Here is a 25,319-nt window from a genome sequence, read left to right as displayed (position 1 = left end):
ATATCTTAACTTTCTCAAGCAGTTCTGTCTTTTTTTTAATCCTTTTTGTCCCTCCCACTATCCTCAAGCTAGTATTTCTGTAGGACAGAAATAATTTAGGCAATGTTTTAGTTAGAGGTGGCCCTGAAGATGTCGTACCTGTGAAGTGAAACCGTGAAGCCCAGAGTGAAGTAATTACACAGTGCCGTAGGATCAAGTTAGCAGTTAGTGATACAACTGAGACCAGGTCTTTTGATCCAGATGTGCGTAGCTGAAACTGATGCCTACTGGCTTGTACCAGCTTGCAAGATCTGATTATACATGCCTTTTTTTTTTCTATCTTTGCTTTCAGTGACATCATGCTAGCATATTCAAATTGGTCACTGCGGGATTATTTACACCCCCAAAATCGACAAATGCTATCAGTAAGACCTCCTTCACCCAACATGAGCCTTTTAAATATTTACTAGGAAACCACTGATTTAAATCTACCATCTTTCTACTTGTTTTCTTTTGTTCAATATCTTCTTTATTCTTTTTTTCCTCTTTGTCTTCTTTTCTGTTCATTGAGAATTCTTTATAATTTTATTTTGTCAGTTTTATGTTCATATTAACTATACCTCTGGAGCTTTGCTTTTAGTGGTTTCTTTAGGGTTTACATTCATCTTTAACTTATTCAGAAACCCCCTTTAAGTAATGTTATGACTGTCACTATAGTATGTTACATGAATCTTACGAAGTATTTTTTTGGTTGCCTCTTCCTAGAAGCACATTTTACTATACATGTTATAAACCCCACATCAGTTACTGATTTTGTTTTAAATAGTCAATTGTTTTTAATTTTAATTAAAAAAAATTTTGTTTATAGCTGCACTGGGTCTTCGTTGCTGCACGTGGACTTTCTGTAGTTGCAGAGAGCGCGGGCTACTGTCTAGTATGTGGGCTTCTCATTGCAGAGACTTCTCTTGTTGCAGAGCATGGACTCTAGAGCCCAGGTTCAGTGGTTGCGGTACATGGGCCCAGTTACCCCAAGGCATGTGGAATCCTCCCAGACCAGGAATCGAACCCCGGCTCCCTGCATTGGCAGGCAAATTCTCAGCCACTGGACCATCAGGAAAGTCCCTCATCAATTGTTTTTTGAAAGAATTCTTTGAAAGAATTCTTATATTTTTTCCACATGTTTATCATTTTCAGTGCTCCTTATTCCTTTATTATTGATCCAGAATTTCCTTTAGGGTTATTTTCCTCTGCCTGAAGAATCTGCTTTACCATTTCATATAGTATTGATTTGCTGGTGATATATTCTCTCAATGTCTGTGTGTTCTACTAGGTCTTTATTTACCTTTTTTTTTTTTTTTTGAAAGATATATTTGCTGAGTACAGAATTCTCTGTCAGCTTTACTTTTTCTTGGTTCACTGTCATTTTGGCTTTCATTTTAAAGTCTGTTTTCATTCTTAGTTTTTGTTCGCCTATACTTAATGTATATTTTACTTTGGTTACTTTTAGTATTTTTCTTTCTCACTGGTTTAGAACAGTTTTATTATGATGTACCTTGGTGTAGTTTTATTGTGTTTTGTGTTGTTGGGGTTTGTTGAGGCTCTTGGCTATGTGAGTTATAGTTTTCATCAGATTTGAGAATTTTTCATCCATTATGGCTTAAAATATTTTTTTCTTACTTTTGTGTCTCTCCATCTTCTCTTTTCCTGACCCCAATTATAATATCTCTAAACTTCTTGATTGTTGTTCCACAATTCACTGATCTTGTTCATTTTTTTCGAGTTTTTTTTCCTCCTTATGTTTTAATTTGTTACTTGCTCGGGTTTGCTAATCTGTGCCGCATTGTTTAATCTGTTAATTTCACTGAGTTTACTTTTCAGACAATGTATATTTTATCTCTAAAAAATTTTTGACTCTTTTTTGTATCTTCCATATTTTTCTTTGTCATGTTCATGCTTTCTTCTACCTTCTTGAACAAATGGAGTATGTTTATAGTAATATTGCAGGAAAGGGACCCCTTCCAGGGCCCAAGAGTGGGCTCTTGTCTAACACTTGGAAATGAATTATCTGAGGAGACATACCTGTTGACAAAGCAATAAGACTTTATTGGGAAAGGGCGCACAGGTATAGAGCAGTAGGGTAAAGGAACCCAGGAGAACTGCTCTGCCATGTGGCTCGCAGTCTCAAGTTTTATGGTGATGGGATTCGTTTCCGGGTTGTCTTTGGTCGATCCTTCTGACTCAGAGTCTTTCTTGGTGGTGCTCGCATTGGTCAGTCAAGATGGATGCCAGTGAAAAGGATTCTGGGAGGTGGTCAGACACATGGTATCTCCTTTTGACTTTTCCTAAACTCTTCCGGCTAGTGGTGGCTTATTAGTTCTGTGTTCCTTACCAGGACCTCCTGTCATAAAATAACTCACACAAATGATTACTATGGTGCCTGGCCAGAGTGGGAGGTTTCAGTCAGTGTGCTTCCCCTAACAGTAATTGTTTTAGTGGAGTTTATTTATAGTAATTCTTTAACATTAAAACAATTTTGTCATCTGTATCATTTCTATTGATTGATTAATCCACTCTTTACAAGTTGTACTCTTCATTTCATTGCATGCCTCATAACTTGTGATTGAATGTTAGACATTATGAATTTTACTCTGTTGGGTGTTAATGGAATTTTTATATTCCATTAACTATTTAGGAGTTTGTTCTGGGATAGTTGTTTTTTAGAAGTGGTTTGATCCATTTGAGATTTGCTTTTATGTTTTGTTAGGCAGAATTCAGAACAGTCATTATCATTCCAAGGCTGAACTGATGCTGCTATTCAAGCAATAACCTCAGGATTCCATTGATGCTCTTTGTGTTAGGAGATCTTTCCATTGTGGTTTTGAGAATAAAACTATTCCTGGCCCTATGGGAACATTGGGAATTATTGTGCCTTCTCCTTTTCAGTGACTCTTTCCCTGGTCTTAATAGTTTCCTCATATTCATGTGTTGATTAGATTCACTAAAGACTCAAGGGGAGCTCTCTTCAGATTTTCAGAGAGCTCTCCCTCTGTTCTCTCCATTACTGTTCTCTGTGAGTTCTTTCAGAGATCCCTGTACTAGGCTTTATGTTGTCCATTGTTTGAAAACAGTCACTTTGTATATTTTGCTCAGGTTTTTATTTTTTTGGTCAGGTTTTTAAATGTTTGATAGAAGGATAAATTTGGTTTCTATAGTCCATCATGGCTAGAAGCAGAAGTGTATATGATTGTTTTCATTAACATTCCTTTCAACATAGATATGAACATTTTCCGTATTAAAAATTTTTTTTTTAGATTTCTTTTGACAGAAAAACTTTCCACTGATGGAAATCCAAACATAATTTTATATACTTATTTTAAAGATTTCTGTGTTCACAGATTCCACGGGACCCATTTATCAACTCATTTTATCTTTATCCTTTGGATTGGCAAGTTGCTTATCATATCTAACTAACTAATTTTCCTTGTGTAAGCCTATTCTTTCTTAATCTTATTTTTTATATTTATTCATTTGTTTCACTGCACCGGGTCTTAGACCCTGGACACAGGATCTTTGATCTTCATTATAGTGTGTGGGCTCTTTTCGTTAACGCATGCGGGGCTTAGTTCCCTGACTAGGGGTTGTTGACTAAAAAGATGCATGATATGAGAGTTTTGAGTTAAGTTTTATTTGGGGCAAAATCAGGACTGCAGCCCAGGAGAGGGGGTACCTCAGATAGCTCTGAGAGACTGCTCCAAAGGGGCAGTCGGACAAGGTCAATATATGATTTCGGTGAAGTGGGAGTTCAATGCAGGCAAGCGCTTACTTTACAAAAGGCTTTCTGCTGGTCAGGAGGAGCTGATGTCACCCTGAAGGGATTTAGTGCTTTTCTAGATATGAAGAGATGCACAGATTGGGATCATCTGAAAAGATGTAACTATCTAAACATCTGTTTTAACAAGTTCTCTGGAGCACAGAGTGCCTCACTCCACCCTACACTCCCTCTAGGGGAGGTGTTAAAGGTTGACAGATGCAGCAGCACAGGTTCAGTCTCCACAGAGACAGATGGCAAATGCCTTTGTTATTGTCGTTCAGTTGCTGGCAAATGCTTTTGGCAAGTGCCAGTTTGTAGTTGACAGGATGAAAGTTGGCCCCCCTGCATTGGGAGTGTGGAGTCTTGGCCACTAGACCACCAGAGAAGTCCCTCTTAATCTTTTTTTTTTTGAGTTTTTTTAAATTGGAGAATTGGGACGATCCCCTGGAGACGGGCATGGCGACCCAGTCCAGTATTCTTGGCTAAAGAATTCCATGGACAGAGGAGCCTGGCAGGCTATAGTCCATGGGATCACAAAGAGTTGGACACGACTGAGCAACTAACACACACAATTAGTTGATTATAATGTTTCGCCAATCACTGCTGTACAGCAAAGTGACTCAGTTATGCACATATAGACACTCTGTTTTACGTTATCTTCCATTATGACTGATCACAGGATACTGGATATGGTTCTCTGTGCCATACATTAGGATCTTGTTATAAACGTAACCTCTACCAACCCCAAACTCCCAGTCCATCCCTCTCCCTCCCCCCTCCCCTTTGGCAACCACAAGTCTGTTCTCTAGTTCTTTGAATCTGTTTCTGTTTTGTAGATAGGTTCATTGCACCCTATTTTTGTTTCCACATATAAGTGGAATCATAGTATTTGTCTTTTCTTTCTGATTTATCTCAGTTGGTATGATAATCTGTAGTTACATCCATGTTGCTGCTGCAAATAGCATTATTTCACACATTTTTGTGGCTGAGTAGTATTCCATTGTACATATGTACCACATCTTCTTTATTCATTCATCTTTTGATGGACATAAGGTTGTTTTGAACAATGCTGCTATGAACATAGTAGTGCATGTATCTGTTTGAATTATAGTTTTGTCTGGGTATATTCCCAGTAGTGAATTGCTGGATTATATGGTAGTTCTGTTCTTAGTTTTCTAGGACTCCTCCATAGTGTTTTTCACAGTGGCTATACCAACTTACATCTTCACCAACAGGGGATAGGTATGAGGGTACCCTTTTCTTCACAGCCTCTTCAGAATTTGTTATTTGTAGACTTTTTAATAATGGCCATTCTGACCAGTGTGAGGTGGTACCTCATTGTAGTTTTGATTTGCATTTCTCTAATAATTAATGGTGTTATTACTAATTATTAGTAATAATTAGTAATTATTAATAATTACTTAGTAAGTAGACATATGAAAAGATGTCTTTTCATATGTCTACTTAATCTTTTCATAGCATTTGCTTTAGAACCTCTTTGTGGACCTAATTAATTAATTTCATTCAACAGTTATTTATGGAATGTTAACTATATAGCAGGGCATGTGCTAGGCACTGGATACATATACAGACATTTATGAAGAATTCATATGTTCTGGGTGTTCATAGTCTAGTAGGTAAACTGGAAGAAACAGCCTCCCCTTTGTAAAATATTTGCAGTGGGAGCTGTGTTTCTCTATTCTAGAGCCATGGAAACAGATGTGATTGCACTCTGAGTATCACTTTATCCTAATCGTAATTCACTTCTCAAATACCCAAACCTGCTCCTGCCTTAGGGACTTTGTTCTTGCTGTTCTGTCTGCCTAGGATGCTCCTCTCCCCAACTTCACCAAATGACTTACTCGTACTCCTTCACATCCCTGCTGAAATGTCACTTTATCAATGTTATCTCCTTAGACTATTTTCTATAACATACCACTTCCCACCTTCAATCTTTATCCCTTTATTTGAGTTTGTTATAGCATTATTATTTACATTTTAATCATTTTCATCCTCATTACTTTCTGTTCCCTCTTCCTTCAACTATGAATGCTAGATGAGCAGGGAATTTATCTGTTTTGTTTATTGTTTTATCCCCAGAACATTGATCAGTTATTTGCACATAATGGGATTCTTAATACATGTTTCTTTTTTTTTTACTTAAAAATTATTTCTTTTTAATTGAATGACTGATTTTAATCATACTGAAAATTTTTGGCTTACTCCGCACTTCTAATTAATAGTTGAAAAGAGATATGTATCATGTTGAGTACTTATTAAAATTTTTTTTCTCCTCTCTTAGGCTCCAAATAGGACTAATCCAGTTGATAAACATCTTGAAGTCCTGATCAATAAGTATGGATTATCTGCCCACCCAGTTGCTCCTCAGATGTTTGGGAGTGCTGGAAAAGAGCACATGGAAAAATATGGTATGTTAAAAAACTTTAAGGCTTATTTTTAGTTATATATATGTATTTATTAGGGCTTCCCTTGTAGCTCAGTCAGTAAAGAATCTGCCTGCAGTGCAGGAGACCAAGGTTTGATCCCTGAGTTGGGAAGATCCCCCGGAGAAGAAAATGGCAACCCACTCCAGTATCCTTGCCTAGAAAATCTCATGGACAGAGGAGCCTGGTGGGCCGCAGTCAATGGCATTGCAAAGAGTCGGGCACGACTGAGAGACTAACACACATGTATTTATTAAGGAACTGTGGAGGATGCCAGTTTGTATAAAATATGAAATGGTTTTTCAATTAAGTTGAAATAGTATTTGTTGAATTTAGTTGTAAAGTATTTATACAAATGAGATCATATTGGAAATACCTTGGATGTTCCAAAACAAGACACTGAAATAGGAAAAATAACATAAATCAACCATGGACTATAAATTGAGGCTTATCAGTTCTGAGTACAGTATTCTCAGTACTTGAATCCATCAAGAGTCCATCATCATTTGTCAATCCATAGTGTTTTATTTTAAATTTAGTTAAATTAATTAATTTATTTTTGGCTACTGTGTCTTACTGTGTCTTCTTTGCTGCATGGGCTTTTTCTTATTTTGGCAAGTAGGAGCTACTCTCTAGTTCAGTGCACAGGGTTCTTACTGAGATGGCCTCTCTTTTGTGAAGCATAGGTTCTGGGGCATGTGAATCTTCAGTAGTTGTGGCACATGGGTTTAGCTGCCCCTTGCCATGTGGACTCTTCCCAGACCAGGGACTGAGCCCATGTCCTCTGCATTGGTAGGCGAATTTTTAACCGCTGAACTACCAGGGAAGTCACATAATGTTTTGGGAGAATTAAATTGCATAGTTGATTTTTATTTTGTAGGTGAGTATCCTAGCTTTTTGACTGATGAACAGTGATTGATCTGCATTAGCCAGTTAGTTAAAGCATGGGATAGTGCAGAAAGAGTTTTTTTTTTTTTTTAAATTTTATTATATGACCCTGTGTTCTGTGAGATGAGAAAGAAAATAGTTGTGTTTGAAAGTACAACATTCCTGTTCTTTGCAGGAAAAATACTGTAGGTTTGATAACCAAGATCAAGTAATCAGCAAGGAAAGAAATCTTCAAGGAAAAATGGTAGGATGGCATAGAGGAGACTGATAGTTGGGGGCCATGGAATTTTCTTCCTTGTAGCTATTTGTTACCATTTTAAACTCCGTCCATTCCAGTCTGGCTTCCTCTCTTTCTCAATGCTACCACTGATCACCACATTGCCATAGGAAGTAAATACTTCTCAGTACTGTTTTAATAGACCTCAACACCATTAGTCCCTTTTGATCACTTCTTTCTTAAAACATATTCTTCTCTGGGCATTTGTGACACATCATTCTTCTGATTTTCCTTACCTCTTTGGCTATTTCTTGTCCATTTCCTTTTGAATTAAATAATTTATTTAAAATATTTACCTCTTACTGTATTGCAGGCATTGTTCTAGGCACTGAAATATAGAAGTACTGTTGTTCAATCGCTCAGTTGTGTCTGATGCTTTGCAACTCCGTGGACTGCAGCACGCCAGGCTTGCCTGTCCTTCACTATCTCTTGGAGTTTGCTCAAACTCATGTCCATTGAGTCGACGATGCCATCCCACCATCTTGTCCTCTGTTCCCTCCTTCTCCTTTTGCCCTCATTTTTTCCTGGCATTAGGGTCTTTTCTCATGAATTGGCACTTTGCATCAGGTGGCCAAAGTATTGGAGCTTCAGCTTCAGCATCAGTCCTTTCAATGAATATTCAGGCTTGATTGCCTTTAGGATTGACTGGTTTGATCTTGCTGTCTAAAGGATTCTCAAGAGTCTTCTCCAGCATCACAGTTCGAAAGCATCAGTTCTTCAGCCCTCTGCCTTCTTTATGGTGCCACTCTCACATCTGTACCTGACTACTAGAAAAACCATAGCTTTGAATATGTGGACCTTTTTGGCAAAGCAGTGCCTCTGCTTTTTAATACACTATCTAGGTTCTTCATAGCTTTTCTTCCAAGGAGCAGTTGTCTTTTAATTTCATGGCTGCAGTCACCATCCACAGTGATTTTGGAGTCCAAGAAAATAAAACCTGTCACTGCTTCTACTTTTTCCCCATCTAGTTGCCGTGAAGTGATGGGACTGGATGCCATGATTTTTGTTTTTTGACCGTTGAATTTTAAGCCAAATTCTTCACTCTCTTTCACCTTCATCAAAGGCTCTTGAATTCCTCTTCACTTTCTGTCATTAAGGTGGTGTCTTCTGCTTCTGAGGTTTTTGATATTCCTCCTGGCAATCTTGATTCCAGCTTGTGCTTCATCCAGCCCCTCATTTTGCGTGACGTACTCTGCAAATAAGTTAAATAGGCAGGGCGACGGTATGGAGCCTTGGTATACTCCTTTCCCAGTTTTGAACCAATCTGTTGTTCCACATTCAGTTCTAACTGTTGCTTCTTTACCTGCCTACAGATTTTTGAGAAGACAGGTAAGGTGTTCTGGTATTCCCATATCTTTAAAAATTTTCCACAGTTTTTTTGTGATCCATACAGTCAAAGGCTTTAGCGTAGTCAGTGAAGCATAAGTAGATGTTTTTCTGGAATTCTCTTGCTTTTCTCATGATCCAGTGGATGTTGGCAATTTGATCTCTGGTTCCTCTGCCTTTTCTAAATCTAACTTCTACGTCTGGAAGTTTTCAGCTCACATACAGGTGAATCTTAGCTTGAGGGATTTTGAGCATTACCTTGCTAGTGTGTGGAATGAGTGTAATTTTGGTTTAGTTTGAATGCTCTTTGGCATTGCCCTTTTTTAGGACTGGAATGAAACTGATCTTATCCAGTTCTGTGGCCATTGCTGAGTTTTCCAAATTTGCTGGCAATGAGTGCAGCACTTTTCACAACATCATCTTTAGGATTTGAAATAACTCAGCTGGAATTCCATCCCTTCCACTAGCTTTGTTCATAGTTTTGCTTCCTAAGGCCTTCTTGGTTTCACACTCTAGGATATCTGGCTCTAGGTGACCACACCACTGTGGTTATCCAGGTCATTAACACCTTTTTTTAATGCAGTTCCTATATATAATCTTGTCACCTCTTCTTAGTCTCTTCTGCTTCCATTAGGTCCTTATCATTTCTGTCCTTTATTGTGTCCATCTTTGCATGAAATAGTCCCTTGGTATCTATAATCTTCTTGAAGGGATCTCTAGTCTTTCCCGTTTTATTGTTTTCCTCTATTTCTTGGCATTGTTCACTTAAGAAGGCTTTCTATCTCTCCTTGCTATTCTTTGGAACTCTGCATATCAGTTAACTATTGCTGTGTAACAAACTATTCCCAAATTCAGTTTTTATTAAATAATGGTTATTATCAGAGTTTACAGGTTTGTAGATTGACTGGGAATCAGTGGATCTGTGGAGAAGGAAATGGCAACCCATTCCAGTATTCTTGCCTGGAGAATCCCATGGACGGAGGTGCCTGGTGGGCTACAGTCCATGGGGTCGCTAAGAGTTGGACGTGGCTGAGCAACTTCACTTTCACTTTTCACTTTCATGCATTGGAGAAGGAAATGGCAACCCACTCCAGTGTTCTTGCCTGGAGTATCCCAGGGACGGGGGAGCCTGGTGGGCTGCCGTCTATGGGGTCGCACATAGTCGAACATGACTGAAGTGACTTAGCAGCAGCAGCAGCAGTGGCTCTAGATCATGCTCAGCTCTTTTTGTCTGGGATGATCATATGAGTGTAGGTTGGTTGGAGGCTCCGTTTTACTCCTGTTTGGCTGGGTGTCTCATCCTCTTCTTGGGACCAGAGGGCCACCTCGGGCATGTCCTTTTCATAGTCACAGCAGAAGCAGAAGAGTAACCTGCAACATGCAAGGCATTTTGAGACTTGACCAAAGCAAGTCATATGAAAAACTTGGAATCAAGAGAGAGGGAAATATACTCTACTTTTTTGAAGGTAGGAAACTGCAAAGTCAGATCATAAAGGGAAAAAGAATTAGGGATATCAATGAAGTCATTCACGAGCAACAAATAAGCAGGTGAGATGTGTGGTATTTGCTTAAATTTCTAGTAGGGGGAGACAGTAGCATATGAACAAAGTAAAGATAATTTCAAATAATGATTAGTAGCTGTGAAGAAAATAAAACAAGGTAATGCATTTGTTGGGGGGGGCAAACTTAGGATAGTCAGTGATGGAGTCTATACCTGTATATCCAGTTTTCATCTTCACATCTCTGCTTGTGTATGTAACAGATGTCTCAAATTTCACATGTTCACGTGCAGACTCAAAGAATCAAGGAATCATGGTGGTGACTGAGCCCAGCATTTCTTAAAAATATGAAATTTGTTGTTGTGTATTATAACTCAAGTCAGAGAAATGCACACAACATAAATATACAGCTTAGTGAATTCTCCCAAAACCCATATCTGTAACCTAATTTACCTCCCAGGTCAAAAATAGAATGCTAACACCTAGGAATCCTCTCTGTAGATAATTTTTACCTTAAAAACTTTGTGGCTTTCCTTTTTATCATAAAAACTTGTTGGGTCCTCCCGTCTACAAATTACACCTGCAAATTTCTTTGGGTCCTTTCTGAGATGGCTGAGGGGCAACCTTCTTAAATTTCTTAGCAGTCCTTTGAGAGGAATTGTGAGGCACAGCTCTTTTCTCTTTAGAGAGCTTTTTTTCTGTATGAAAAGTATTCTGAGGCATCATCTTTGATTTTTCTGAGTCTTAAAAGATTTGTCACAACCTGGGCTTCATTTTTGGATCGTGTTTTTCTGGCAGTGAACTGACTTTGATCTTTGCTCAAAGACTATTTGTTAATTTTAGCATCTTTTACCACTTTGAGAGGCTGAGAATTTTCAAAACTATGAAGTCCTGGATTGTTTTTATTTAATAGTCCTTTCTGCAATATAGCATTATAAAACTTTACTATAAGCAGCAAAAATCAATCATGTGGCATTTGAATATTTTGTTTATTATTTAGTTTCTACACAACTTTTGATAATAGTATTATTTCTGCTTCTATGGTAACAGGGGTCTCCTTTTCTCCAGTTTTCAGGAAGATTTTGTCCTTTTGTAAACTCTCATCTGCAGCATCCTCAAAGTTTCTTTGGTTTCTTCAAGGCACTTCAGTCTTTTTCACTAGCAATATTCCAAACTTTGAAATTAGAATGGTTCCAAAGCCATTCACATATTTTACATTTTTGTTCAGTAGAACTCCATTTCCACTGTATTAGTCTGCTTGCGCTGATATAGAAAATACCATAGACCGGGTAGCTCAAACAAGGAAATTTATTTCTCATAGCTCTAGAGGCTGGGAAGTATAAAATCAAGATGTATGATAGGGTTTATATTATACTGAAGCCTCTTTTCTTGGGTCATAGGTGACCTCCATCTCACTGTGTATTCACATGACCTGTTCTTTTGTGTGGGTGCAGAGACAGAGGGAGAGAGAAAATTCTTTGTGTTCTTTTTTTTAAGGATTCTCACTCTCCTGGAAAGTCTCACCCTCATGACCTCGTATACCGTAATTACTATACCTCTGCAAATACCCATCTCCAAATACCATCACATTGGGTGTTAGGACATCAACAAGTGAGTTGAGACACAATTAAGTCTATAGCATTCAGGTACCAAAGTATGTATTGATATTATAAATTACTGTATTACAGTGAGACTGTTTAAAAACCATTTCTTGTTTTAATTCCTGCTGTCTAGTCTTCCCATATGTAAACTCACTGGCCTTTCAGTGTGTTCAATAAGCCAAACTTATTCCTTGTACCACAGTCTTATATTTTCTTTGGCTACAGTGCTCTTTATTCTTTCAAGGTCAACTCTTTTCATGGTTTAGGTCTTAAAAAAAATCTTATATCTACAACACTTTACAGAAGTATTTCTGCTTGGATGTCTAATAGATCTTTCAAATTTAATAGGTCTGAAACTGAAATACTAATTGTCTCCTTGAACTTCCACCTTCCCCATCGTTTCCTCCTTAAGTTTTTCCTATCGAGAAAATGGTAACTCCGCTTTTCTAGGGCCTATGACAAAAAATCTTAAGAGCCATTTTTCATTTTTCTTGTACTCAATATTCAATATATCAGCAAACCTTTTTACTCATTTCTCAGAATATCTATAAATATGAGAAATAGAAATGTTTCTCTATATTTCCCCCACTTCTTCTGTAGTACAGACTATCATAATTTCTCACCTGGAATGTAGGAGTCTCCTAAATAGTTTTTCTGCTTCTGCACATGCACCTGTACAGTCAACTTTTTCTTTTGTCCAGATCAGTGCTTTTCAAATATAAACTAGATCATTTCATTCCTCTGCTCAAAACTCTATTGTGTTCTTACCACACTCAAATCGAAACCTTCAGGTCTTATTATGGCCTACAAACTTCTATATGATCTGACCTTCCACCCTCATTATCTCTCTGACTTCATCTCCTACATTTTTTTTCTTTCACCTCTCTGCCCCAACTTCAAACACAGTAAGCACATTGCTGCTTCAAGCAGGGCCTTAGCCTTGCTGTTTCAACTTCTGAAACACTCTACCCTAAGATATCAGTGCTAACTTTCTTACTTCCGTCAGGTCTTTGCTCAAATGTCATCTTCTGCTTTCTTTCATCGTCCTCATTCCCAGAATTGCCTATCCTCTATCTTCTGCTTTATCATTTTATATAGCACTTATAAAAATCTGGCTATATATATTTTCTTATTTCTTGAATGTCTCTTCCAACTGATTGAAATCCACAGTTCAGTCAGTTCAGTCACTCAGTCTTGTTTGACTGTTTGCCGCCCCATGGACTGCAGCACACCAGGCTTCCGGGTCTATCACCAACACCCGGAGCTTGCTCAAACTCATGTCCATCGAGTCAGTGATGCCACCCAACCATCTCATCCTCTGTCGTCCCCTTCTCCTGCCTTCAATCTTCCCCAGCATCAGGGTCTTTTCCAGTGAGTCAGCTCTTCGCATCAGCTGGCCAAAGTATTGGAGCTTCAGCTTCAGCATCAGTCCATCCAATGAACATTCAGGACTGTTTTACTTTATGAGTGACTGGTTTGATCTCCTTGGAGTCCAAGGGACTCTTCTCCAACAACATAGTTCAAAAGCATCAATTATTTCTTTAGGGTCCAACTCTCACATCCATACATGACTATTGGAAAAACTGTAGATTTGACTAGACAGACCTTTGTTGGCAAAGTAATGTCTGCTTTTTAATATGCTGTTTAGATTTGTCATAGCTTTTCTTCCAAGGTGCAAGCGTCTTTTAATTCCATGGCTGCAGTCACCATCTGCAGTGATTTTGGAGCCTAAGAAAATAGTCTCTCACTATTTCCATTGTTTTCCCATTTATTTGCCATGAAGTGATGGGACCAGATGTCATGGTCTTCATTTTTTGAAAGTTGGGTTTTAAACCAGCTTTTTCACTCTCCTCTTTCACTTTCTTTAGTTCCTCTTTGCTTTCTGCCATAAGGGTAGTGTCATCTACATATCTGAGGTTATTGATATTTCTCCTGGCAATCTTGATTCCAGCTTGTGCTTCATCCAGCCCAGCATTTCGCATGATGTACTCTGCATATAAGTTAAATAAGCAAGGTGACAGTATACAACCTTCACGTACTCCTTGCCCAATTTAGAACCAGTGTGTTGTTCCATGTCCAGTTCTAACTGTTGCTTCTTGACCTGCTTACAGATTTCTCAGGAGGCAGGTCAGGTGGTCTGGTATTCCCATCTCTTTCAGAATTTTCCACAGTCTGTTGTGATCCACACAGTCAAAGGCTTTTGTGTAGTCAATAAAGCAGAAGTAGATGTTTTTCTGGAACTCTGTTGCTTTTTCTACGATGCAATGGATGTTGGCAGTTTGCTCTCTGGTTCCTCTGCCTTTTCTAAATCCAGTATGTGAATATCTCAGTTCACATACTATTGAAGCCTCTCTTGGAGAATTTTGTGCATTACTTTGCTAGCATGTGAGATGAGTGCAATTGTGCAGTAGTCTGAACATTCTTTGGCATTGCCTTATTGGGATTGTAATGAAAATTGACCTTTTTCAGTCCTGTGGCCACTGCTGGGTTTTCCAGATTTGCTGGCTATTGAGTGCAGCACTTTCACAGCATCATCTTTTAGGATTTGAAATGGCTCAACTGGAATTCCATCACCTCCACTAGCTTTGTTCATAGTGATGCTTCCTAAGGCCCACTAGACTTCACATTCCAGGATGTCTGGCTCTAGGTGAGTGATCACACTATCGTGGTTATCTGGGTCATAAAGATCTTTTTTGTATAGTTCTTCTGTGTATTCTTGCCACCTCTTCTTAATACCTTCTGCTTCTGTTAGGTGCTTACCGTTTCTGTCCTTTAGTGTGCCCATCTTTGCATGAAATGTTCCCTTGGTATCTCTAATTTTCTTGAAGAGATCTCTAGTCTTTCCCATTCTATTGTTTTCCTCTATTTCTTTTTATTGATTGCTGAGAAATGCATTCTTATCTCTCCTTGCTGATCTTTGGACTCTGCATTCAGTTGGGTATATATTTCCTCTTCTCCTTTGCCTTTAGCTTCTCTTCATTTGTCAACTCTTTGTAAGGGCTCCACTGATTTTTGTTTGTTTTATTCCCTGTTCTTTGACTGTTACTTAGAAGAGTGCCTGGCATAGAACAGGTATTCTGTAATTAATTAATCTTAGAGGCCCTTTTCTTCATCATTCTAATTAAAGTGGATCCCTCCTGTTATTCTTTTTTTTTCTCCTCCTGTTATTCTTTTTCATATATAGCTTCCTATTGCTTTCCTTCATAGCACTTAGCACTATTTATATTCATATAATTATTGTGTGTGGTTTTACTTGTTTAATTTTTGTCTTCCTTATCCTTATTTCTCTTATAAACTTGTTTGAAAGTAGAAATTATGTTTGTTTTGTCTACCTTCAAGCCATCCAGCCTAGCAACAGTGGTTGGCATGTAATCTGGCCAGAAGAAAGGGTTTTTCCCCTCTTTTTTCCTACAGTCTCTAGGATATTTAAATGTTCAATACCTGTTTTTTTTTTAATGAATGAATGAGTAAATTTCCATACCCATATTATCTTATTTAATTCTCACTACAATCCACTGTAGGAGATGTAATTATACTGTTAAGTACAATTCTGGCTTCAGGATCTCATATATATATTTAATATTTCTCTCTCATATATGTGTATATTATATATATATATATATTTTCTCTTTCATTCTTTTCTTCCTTTCTTTCTCTCTCTCTCCCCACTTTGTTTTTTCCTTTGTTTGTCTTTGTTCCTTCCTTCCTTTTTTTCTTTAAATGGTGTTGAGAAAGTGTCCTTTAATTCTTTCAGAAGATTACCACCATGGATCTCCTGTACTTTTTTCACCCTTCCCTATAGTCATGATTTGATCTATTGCAACATTTTTTTCACTTTTTGCAGCAGCATTTCAACATTTTTCTACAAGTGTTTCACTCTTGGGGGGAGTCTTTCTCTTCTGGGTGATAGTTTCAGAGCAATTGTAAGCCTGCCACTAACTCCCCACTCCTTCCCTCTGCAGTGTTTTCAGACTGCCCTTCTTCCCTGGGAGGCTTCCTGTGGAAGTGTGAGCTGTTGCTATGAAAGTTACTGGCAGATATTTGGTTACTTTTCCCCTTTATCTTTTTTTTCCACTTATAGGTAATTTGAAGTTTTGTGGTTTCTTTTGTCTAGTTATGCTGAGGGTATGATTTTATGCAGTTTTATTTGTTCTTCTTGTTTATTGGTATTGTTTTTGAGAATATGGAGATTTAGGCCGCTTCCATTGCCCTCGACTAGCTGGAAATCCTGTGTTTGGTGTGCTTTCAATCTTTCCTAAAGTTTTACATTACTCAGAGTAGTTGGACAGTTTTTTCTGGTCTAAAATTTGAAGTTTAATGTATAGCATTTTAGTCGAAATGTTATTCTTCATCCAGTAGATTTCTAGTGAATTGTAGAATTTCATAGAGTTTTAAGTTGTCACTTGAAATCGCTATTTTTGAATGTGTCCTAGAAATGAATATGTAAGAATGTTTGTAGTAGCTTACATTCTGCCATAGAATCAGGAGACTTTTGTGGCTTCAAAGTTTGATTCCAGGAGATTGAAATCTTCTTATACCATGCATATTCTTAAAACAACCAAAAATGTGAATTGGCAGTTCAGAATCAGGAGTCAGCAAGCCCTCTATCTGTGTCCTGTCTTCATAAATACATGGTAAGTGACTGGCAGAATATTTTTCAAAGGGTTGCTACCTTGTATAGATTAATTCTATCTCATAGTAAGGAAACAAGAAGGAAAGACATAATACCTATTGAATATCTCCTATTTCAGACACTATGCCAGGTGCTTTTATATAGTTTAGCTGCTCTTCTTCCTATAAATCCATGTATGAATTGCTTATAAATCTTCTAATGGATGATTGTAAAGCATTTGTACTTCCTGTGACAAGAAACTTGCCACAGACACTACTCATTCCATTTTTCTGGGTGATTCCAGTTGTTACAGTGTCCTTTTTCATGTTGAACTCAAATCTCTCTCCCTATAGTTTCTGTCTTCTGAGACTCATATTAATAGAACAAGCCTCTTTCACCTTATAGCCCATCAAATATCTGAAGCCAGCCGGACCTTGTTCCTTTAACTGTTTCTCATTATGTTACTGGAGAAGGAAATGGCAACCCACTCCAGTATTCTTGCCTAGAGCATCCCGTGGACAGAAGAGCCTGGTGGGCTGCTGTCCACAGGGTTGCACAGAGTCAGACATGACTGAAGCGACTTAGCATGCATGCATGCATTGGAGAAGGAAATGGCAACTCACTCCAGTATTCTTGCCGGATAATCCCAGGGACAGAAGAGCCTGGTGGGCTGCCGTTTATGGGGTCACACAGAGTCGGACATGACTAAAGTGACTTAGCAGCAGCAGCAGCATTATGTTACTGAAGTGCACGTCCATGTGCCTGATGAACAGAGAGGCCAATGATATTGCAGTAACCTTTGCCTCCTAATGACTGCATGCTAATGTCTGTACTTGTCTGGGCTCTGTTACAATTGTTTCATTACCCATCATCGCCAGACTAATTCCTATACTGTGATCACATGTAAGCTTTTCTGGTAATCGCATCACACTGGTGGTTCACATTAAGTTTATAGTGGAACAGAACCTCAGAGCTTTTCTCATGGTTGCTGCTCCTTTTCTTAGGCAGTTTTGGGTATTCAAGAATAGAACTGGGCATTTAATTAATTATATTCTGAGCCATCTCATTGATAAATCTCTTCGAAGTCTATTTGGATCCAACGTTGTAGCAGTCTCTCCCAGTTTCAGATTTGATGATCATAACTTTAATTTTCTAATCCAATTTTTAGAAATATTACCCAGAGCATGGCTGAAGTTAGAGGTTAGTAGTAGAAACTTTTCTCTAAGTTACTACATTGATCAGTGCCTTTTGTTGATCAGTGATTCTGTGTTCTGCTGGCTCTTAAAATGCTCTTATGACATGGTCAGTTAAGTTGGAAAATGCTTCATACTTTAACTCCCTTTTGGACAGTCATAATATACATGCAATGGTAAGGGTTCTGAATGTTTTGCCATAAAGAAATTTGTTTAACTTTGTTTAAGCAAGTGTTATGTAAACTTGACAGAAGAACCTGCATATTTATAATAACACCCCCAAGCCCCTGAAAACCAAAAGGAAATAAACCTCGCATTACAGTATTTCCTTATCATGTCACAAAAGATGATCTTAAAGATTTTTTCCATTGTTGGAACTTCCCTGGTGGTCCACCTGGCTAAGACTTCATGTTCCCAATGCTGGGGGGCCTGGGTTCAATCCTTGTTCAGGGAACTAGATCCTGCATGCTGTAACTAGAAGATCCTGCATGCTGCAACTAAGACCTGGCACAGCCAAATAAGCAAAAAATGAAATAAATACTAAGAAAGAAAATTCAGGCATTAAAAAAAAAGATTTTGTCTTTTTTATCTAGATGGTATGTTTCATTTGATCTACTAGCCAATATGAAAAAGATATTATTAATAATTTGATATGGCTTGTTCTTACTGAACTCATACCATCTGCTTCTGGAGCACTCACTACTGTTACTGGTATGAAATAACCAGTGTGGTCTCTACCTTCTTTCATTTTTATTAGAATTGAGAGAATATTTGCTTAATTATATGTGTCATTTCTGCTCTGAAGATTACCCTCTTTGATAGAGAGAAAACAGAAATGGGAACTCTCCACGTTATCATGCTGTCTATGAACATAATATTATCAGCTCCAATCAGTGGACTTTTTCCTTCCTTGGTCTTTCTGCTCCAATGGAGGATTCAAAATCTATTTTATTCTGTTTTGTCTCCTTAAAAATAGTAAGAAAAATTTTTGTAGATCATGCTTCATTAGCATGTTTGCTTTTGTTTTCTGATAGTAATCTCTAAACTTTCTGTTAATTTAAAAAGCACACACTTTTTCATTAGACTGTAACTCTTCTATAGACCCTCCTGCTTTTTTTTTTTTCATTTATTTTTATTAGTTGGAGGCTAATTACTTTACAGTATTGTAGTGGTTTTTGCCATACATTGACATGAATCAGCCGTGGATTTACATGTGTTCCCCATCCCGATCCCCCCTCCTGCCTCCCTCCCCATCCCATCTCTCTGGGTCTTCTCAGTGCACCAGGCCTGAGCACTTGTCTCATGCATCCAACCTGGGCTGGTGATGTTCTGAGAGAATAGCATTGAAACAAGTATACTATCAAGGGTGAAACAGACCCTCCTGCTTTATTATAAGGAAAAAGAAGATCAGGCCCTGGAAGTTATGAATTGTAAAATTCACTTCGTCCAGAGGATTGGGATCTTTTGGCACTGGGATTGAACTTCTTGAAGAATTGCTGGCAGTGCTTTCCTGCCTTATAACCACTGCGGTCCTAAGCTGTATTTTCTGGTTTTTGAAACTAGACCCTAGTTGTATTAGGTAGAATAGGCCAGTTTGAACTATTTTCATATCATATGCTTATTAGTTGATTCAATTCATTAAATATACCCATTTAATTATAAAGAAATGTTTATCTGAAGGGTCAGTGTTGAAGTTTTCAATACTAATATCTGTGCAGGGGAACATGTGGAAATATTTAGCAGGATACTGAGTTCCATTGCAACATTGTTAATAAACAACAGGAAGTCATTAACTTGCTAATAGAAGTTTGCTTTCTTTATAGGAACAACACTTGAACACTTTGCAAAAATTGGATGGAAAAATCATAAACATTCAGTTAATAACCCGTAAGTATTTCAGAGACAAGAAGTGAAAATCTGGGTTATTTGCTTATGTAATATGCAACTTTATAGTTGAAAAGCAAATGCAAGAACTCAAAGATGTTATTAATAACTCGAATTTTTTTTCCTTAGGAAAAGCTTGTGCCCAAGTAAACTCTTGATTACTTTTCAATTTAGATTTTGGTCTGTTCATATTTTTGTTGTTGTTGTTTAGTATTTGGGATGCCATTTGAGTTTAGTGGCTCTTTTAAGAAAGAATGTGAATGACTTGTGTTAAAAGATGTAATTTGTCATTGGTTCCAACCCTACTAAATGATATTTATTATAATAATTTTAATTGGAAAAAATCAGGCCCCATTTTAGAACATTCTTTAAAACGTTTCCTAGTTTGTTTTCATCAATTAGAATGTTTGTAAAACATGTGTTGGTAGTTGTTTAAATGACTTTATATTACATTATTTGTGTTTTAATCATGTTAATGTCATTAACTCTTACTCTGATAGAATAATATGGTGATTTGAATAGTAAAAAATAGTCTGAAATAAAATTACATTATATGTATTACTGATAATTAATCTTTGAATCCCTAATGCCTAGTGCAATGTGTGGCTCATGGCAATGTACTTAAGAGTTGCTGAATAAAATGGGTTCACTGGGAATTGAATTTGTGCCCTACCACTGGAATCTCTACAAAAGCAATGCCACTAGGCAATAAAAGAATAGTGGCTAATTTTATTAAATGCCAACTGTCTGTCACTGTGCTGTGTACTCTTATGTATATTTTCATTTAATCCTCTCAAGGACCCTATAAGGTAGTTATTTTTATTTTATAGGTGATGAAAATGAGGCTTACTGAAATTGGGCACCTTGTTCAGTATCATCCTAAATAGAGGCAAAACAATGTTTATATTTTTCCTTCTAGACTATAAACTTCTTGAGAACAAGAGCCATCTCTTATCTTTATGTTCTTAATGTTTAGTGCAGAGTCTGGAACATAATAGGTGCTCAGTAAATTGTTTCTGAACTATTAAATTTTACCATGTTTAATAAATGTAAAACTATGATAAGGAACATTTTATACCACAAGTGGATCATTACCACATATGTCTAATAGTTCATGCTACTTCTCATTCATGTTCTTCTCATTCTTCTGATTTTAAATTGGTGTTTGAATTCAAGGCATACCTAACTAACAAGTAATACCTCATCCTATGTCCTAAATCTGAGGGTATTTTGTGAAACAAAGGGTATTGTGGAAGCTTTGGTTAATTCCCTTGCTTATCTAATAAAATGGAAATTCCTTCATTTAAGATAACCTGTTATAATTTGGCCCCATTCTACTTTACTGGTCTTATTTCCTTCTTCCCTGATTACTCTCAATCTCACTCTTCACCAGATTGCTCGATATTTCCTAAGTGTCCTCTGTAGTGCTTGCTTCTGTGTTTTTAGTTATGTGTTAGCTCTCCCTGAAGTGTCCTTGTCTTTCTTTTGTTTGATGACTATCTACTTACTCATTAAGTCCCATTCCAAGTATCATTGCTTCTCCTAATACTTTCTTAGAACTTCCTGGTCATAATTATTTTTTCTCATGAGCTTCATTGTACCATCTGTATACCTCTATTATAACATATCACACTGTATCTTATTTATAAATCTTTCTTCTCTGATGATGATAGTTCTTGAGCAGAGATTATATCTCTGTATCTTTTTTGTATCTTAAGTACCCTTTAGGGTATTGGAACATAGTATATGCTCAACAAACTTTGCTGTTACTGAATATCACTTAGGATGAGCTGTCTTAAGCTCATAAATATAGATAAATATATATATATCTAGAACGGACTTCTTTGTCCTCAGAATTTGGAGAACCATTAAAAGTCCTTGTCACTTCCCCAAACAGTTAAGGAACTGTACTAACATACTGAGAAATTGACGGTACTGTAGTTCCTGGCTTTGAGGCTCCAAAGCTCAGCTCTTGACTTTCCCCAGAGAAGCAAAGCTTCTAAGTCTTTCTTTTACTTAATTCCCTGCCTAACCAGGCACTCATTTATCCACTCATTACAGCATTCTTCTAAAGGAATTTCATTCACTCAGCTAATATGTATTCAGTAGCTTGCTGTATGTAAGACACTCCTTAAGCTGCTAGTGATACAGCAGTGAGCAAGAAGGATAAGTTCCATGTCCTCATGGATCCTCTGCTATATATTATTAAGTCCTCAATTCTGTTGAATAGGCAAATATTATCTCTGAATTTCAGCTTCATCATTTAGAACTCATTGAAACAGCCCAAGAATAGCCTTCTATTTCAGTTGCTAACTTCTTACACTAGATTTTGCTTGGCTAGTGAAGAAAGAGAAAGCTGTGTTTGCTAATCAGTCATTAGAAATACCTTGTATTTCTAAGAAGGTTGAGTTAAGAACTATTCTCGAGTGCTTCCTCACAAATTATAAGAACACCTAAGGGCAGTGAGAATCTGTGATCAGTAAATAATAGGATTAGGGGTAGCTTCTGCCGCTTGAGCCTTCAGACTTGTGTCTATAATTCTCTCCTAGTTGTCTTCACTTAAATGTCCCATGGGTGCCTCAGAGTCAACATATCCATACAGAATTTCCCATTTCCCCTCCATAGTGTTTTTCCGTCAGCATTCTTCCTCTTGGTGAATCACGTCAACATATATCCAGTGATTTAAGGTAGAAAACTAGAAGTCATCCTTGGCTTTCCCTTCTTCCTCACTGTCCCATATGAGATGCAGATGAGCAGGGTTGAATGAAATCCTAGTGATTCTATGTCTTTACTATCTCTTGAATTCATTGGTTCACCTCATCTTTCACTTCTAATTTCCTATTTCAAACCCTTGTCATTTCTTGCCTTAGTTATTGTCCTAATCTCTTAGTTGATTTACCTACTTTTGGTAATGTCTTTTAACTGTCTCTTTTCTATTCCACAGCCTTCTTACTGAAATACAAATCTGGTCATGTCACTCCCCAGCTTAATACCCTTTATAAGTTCTTCACTGTTTTCAGTATCAAATGTAAACGCTATATACCAGACTTTCATGATCTGATCCTGTTCATGTCTCCTGCCCCATGTGCTGACCTTTCTGCCAGGAATTCTCTGTCTCCCACTTCCTCTTATTTGCAACCTTGGAAAGGAAGCCCTTTTGGTATCTGGGTTTGATGCATATCCTGTTGCTCCCATGGCACTTTGTATAACATTTCTATCATGGCATTTATCATACTAGAATGGTGTTTTTATTGCTGTGGGTTCAGACTAAGCTCCTTGAGAGTAGGGACTGTGTCTATATCCCCATCGTCTAGTACAGGATCTGGCTTAAATAAAGTCGTTTTTTGAAAGTTGGTGATGGACAAAGTTAACTTTAGAAGCAAAGGTATAGACAGTAGTGTGCAGATCTGAGTTACATGGGCTTTGTTTCTAAACACTGGAATTGCTTGTTAACTTTCACAACAGTTGGATTTTGCTTTTGGAAACTCCCCTACTGTGTCTATTTGTTTTTGCCAGAGCAATTTCTGAAACATTTTGTTATATTGTTAGATGCACCAAACAGGGTAAAAATAAGTTTCTTCTTTGCAGTGATCAGAAAGGAAATGTATTTTGAAAAATGTAGACATTTTATTAAAGACTCTGTACATTTATTTAGGAACTCCGTTCAATTCAGTTCAGTTCAGTCCAGTCGCTCAGTCATGTCCGACTCTTTGCGACCCCATGAATTACAGCACGCCAGGCCTCCCTGTCCATCACCAACTCCAGGAGTTTACTCAAACTCATGCCCATCGAGTCGGTGATGCCATCCAGCCATCTCATCCTCTGTCATCCCCTTCTCCTCCTGCCCCCAGTCCCTCCTAGCATCAGGGTCTTTGCCAACGAGTCAACCCTTTGCATGAGGTGGCCAAAGTATTGGAGTTTCAGCTTCAGATTAGGTCCTTCCATGAACACCCAGGACTTATCTCCTTCAGGATGGACTGGTTGGATCTCCTTGCAGTCCAAGGGACTCTCAAGAGTCTTCTCCAACACCATAGTTCAAAAGCATCAATTTTCCGGTGCTCAGCTGTTTTCACAGTCCAACTCTCACATCCATACATGACCACTGGAAAAACCATAGCCTTGACTAGTCGGACCTTTGTTGGCAAAGTAATGTCTCTGCTTTTTAATATGCTATCTAGGTTGGTCATAACTTTCCTTCCAAGGAGTAAGCATCTTTTAATTTCATGGCTGTGGTCACCATCCGCAGTGATTTTGGAGCCCAAAAAAATAAAGTCTGACACTGCTTCCACTGTTTCCCCATCTATTTCCCATGAGGTGATGGGACCAGATGCCATGATCTTAGTTTTCTGAATGTTGAGCTTTAAGCCAACTTTTTCACTCTCCTCTTTCACTTTCATCAAGAGGCTCTTTAGTTCTTCTTCACTTTCTGCCATAAGGGTGGTGTCATCTGCATATCTGAGGTTATTGATATTTCTCCCAGCAATCTTGATTCCAGCTTGTGCTTCATCCAGCCCAGCATTTCTCATGATGTACTATGCATATAAGTTAAATAAGCAAGGGGACAATATACAGCCTTGACGTACTCCTTTTCCTATTTGGAACCAGTCTGTTGTTCCATGTCCAGTTCTAACTGTTGCTTCCTGACCTGCATACAGGTTTCTCAAGAGGCAGGTCAGGTGGTCTGGTATTCCCATCTCTTTCAGAATTTTCCATAGTTTATTGTGATCCACATAGTCGAAGGCTTTGGCATAGTCAATAAAGCAGAAATAGATGTTTTTCTGGAACTCTCTTGCTTTTTCGATGATCCAGCGGATATTGGCAACTTGATCTCTGGTTCCTCTGCCTTTTCTAGAATCAGCTTGAACATCTGGAAGTTCACAGTTCATGTATTGCTGAAGCCTGACTTGAAGAATTTTAGGCATTACTTTACTAGCGTGTGAGATGAGTGCAATTGTGTGGTAGTGTGAGCATTCTTTGGCATTGCCTTTCTTTGGGATTGGAATGAAAACTGACCTTTTCTAGTCCTGTGGCCACTGCTGAGTTTTCCAAGTTTGCTGACATATTGAGTGCAGCACTTTCACAGCATCATCTTTCAGGATTTGAAATAGCTCAACTGGAATTCCATCACATCCACTAGCTTTGTTCATAGTGATGCTTCCTGAGGCCCACTTGAGTTCACATTCCAGGATGTCTGGCTCTAGGTGAGTGATCACACCATTGTGATTATCTGGCTCATGAAGATCTTTTTTGTATAGTTCTTCTGTGTATTCTTGCCACCTCTTCTTAATATCATCTGCTTCTGTTAGGTCCATACCATTTCTATCCTCTATCGAACCCATCTTTGCCTGAAATGTTCCCTTGATATCTCTAATTTTCTTGAAGAGATCTCTAGTCTTTCCCATTCTGTTGTTTTCCTCGATTTCTTTGCATCGATCGCTGAGGAAGGCTTCCGTATCTCTCCTGGCTATTCTTTGGAACTCTGCATTCAAATGGGTCTAATCTTTCCTTTTCTCCTTTGCTTTTCGCTTCTCTTCTTTTCACAGATATTTGTAAGGCCACCTCAGACAACCATTTTGCCTTTTTGCATTTCTTTTCCTTAGGGATGGTCTTGATCCCTGTCTCCTGTACAATGTCACGAACCTCCGTCCATAGTTCATCAGGCTCTCTGTCTATCAGATCTAGTCCCTTAAATCTATTTCTCACTTCCACTGTATATTCATAAGGGATTTGATTTAGGTCATACCTGAATGGTCTAGTGGTTTTCCCTACTTTCTTCAGTTTAAGTCTGAATTTGGCAATAAGGAG

General features: G+C 38.0%; 1 protein-coding gene and 1 long non-coding RNA gene across 4 annotated transcripts in view; one reads left to right on the top strand and one right to left on the bottom strand.

Annotated features, from left to right (window-relative positions):
- Positions 1 to 25,319, top strand: part of LOC122677962 (sterol carrier protein 2) — a 103,030-nt gene that overhangs the window by 20,923 nt on the left and 56,788 nt on the right. For all 3 annotated transcript variants that reach the window (XM_043878304.1, XM_043878303.1, XM_043878305.1), the window contains exons 6-7: positions 6,093 to 6,219; positions 19,454 to 19,517. In XM_043878304.1, coding sequence (XP_043734239.1) covers positions 6,093 to 6,219; positions 19,454 to 19,517 — 191 coding nt within the window. The remainder of the gene's footprint in view (positions 1 to 6,092; positions 6,220 to 19,453; positions 19,518 to 25,319) is intronic.
- On the bottom strand, positions 8,797 to 14,191 carry LOC122677965. Its single transcript, XR_006335967.1, has 3 exons — positions 14,161 to 14,191; positions 12,679 to 12,683; positions 8,797 to 8,939 (listed from the first exon to the last, which is right to left on the bottom strand). It is a non-coding gene; the product is annotated as an uncharacterized LOC122677965 (long non-coding RNA).

This window comes from Cervus elaphus, chromosome 20 (assembly GCF_910594005.1).
Source record: "Cervus elaphus chromosome 20, mCerEla1.1, whole genome shotgun sequence".
Classification (NCBI taxonomy): domain Eukaryota; kingdom Metazoa; phylum Chordata; class Mammalia; order Artiodactyla; family Cervidae; genus Cervus; species Cervus elaphus.
Note: the sequence above shows the minus strand (reverse complement) of the source record. Positions and strands in the feature narration are given on the sequence as shown.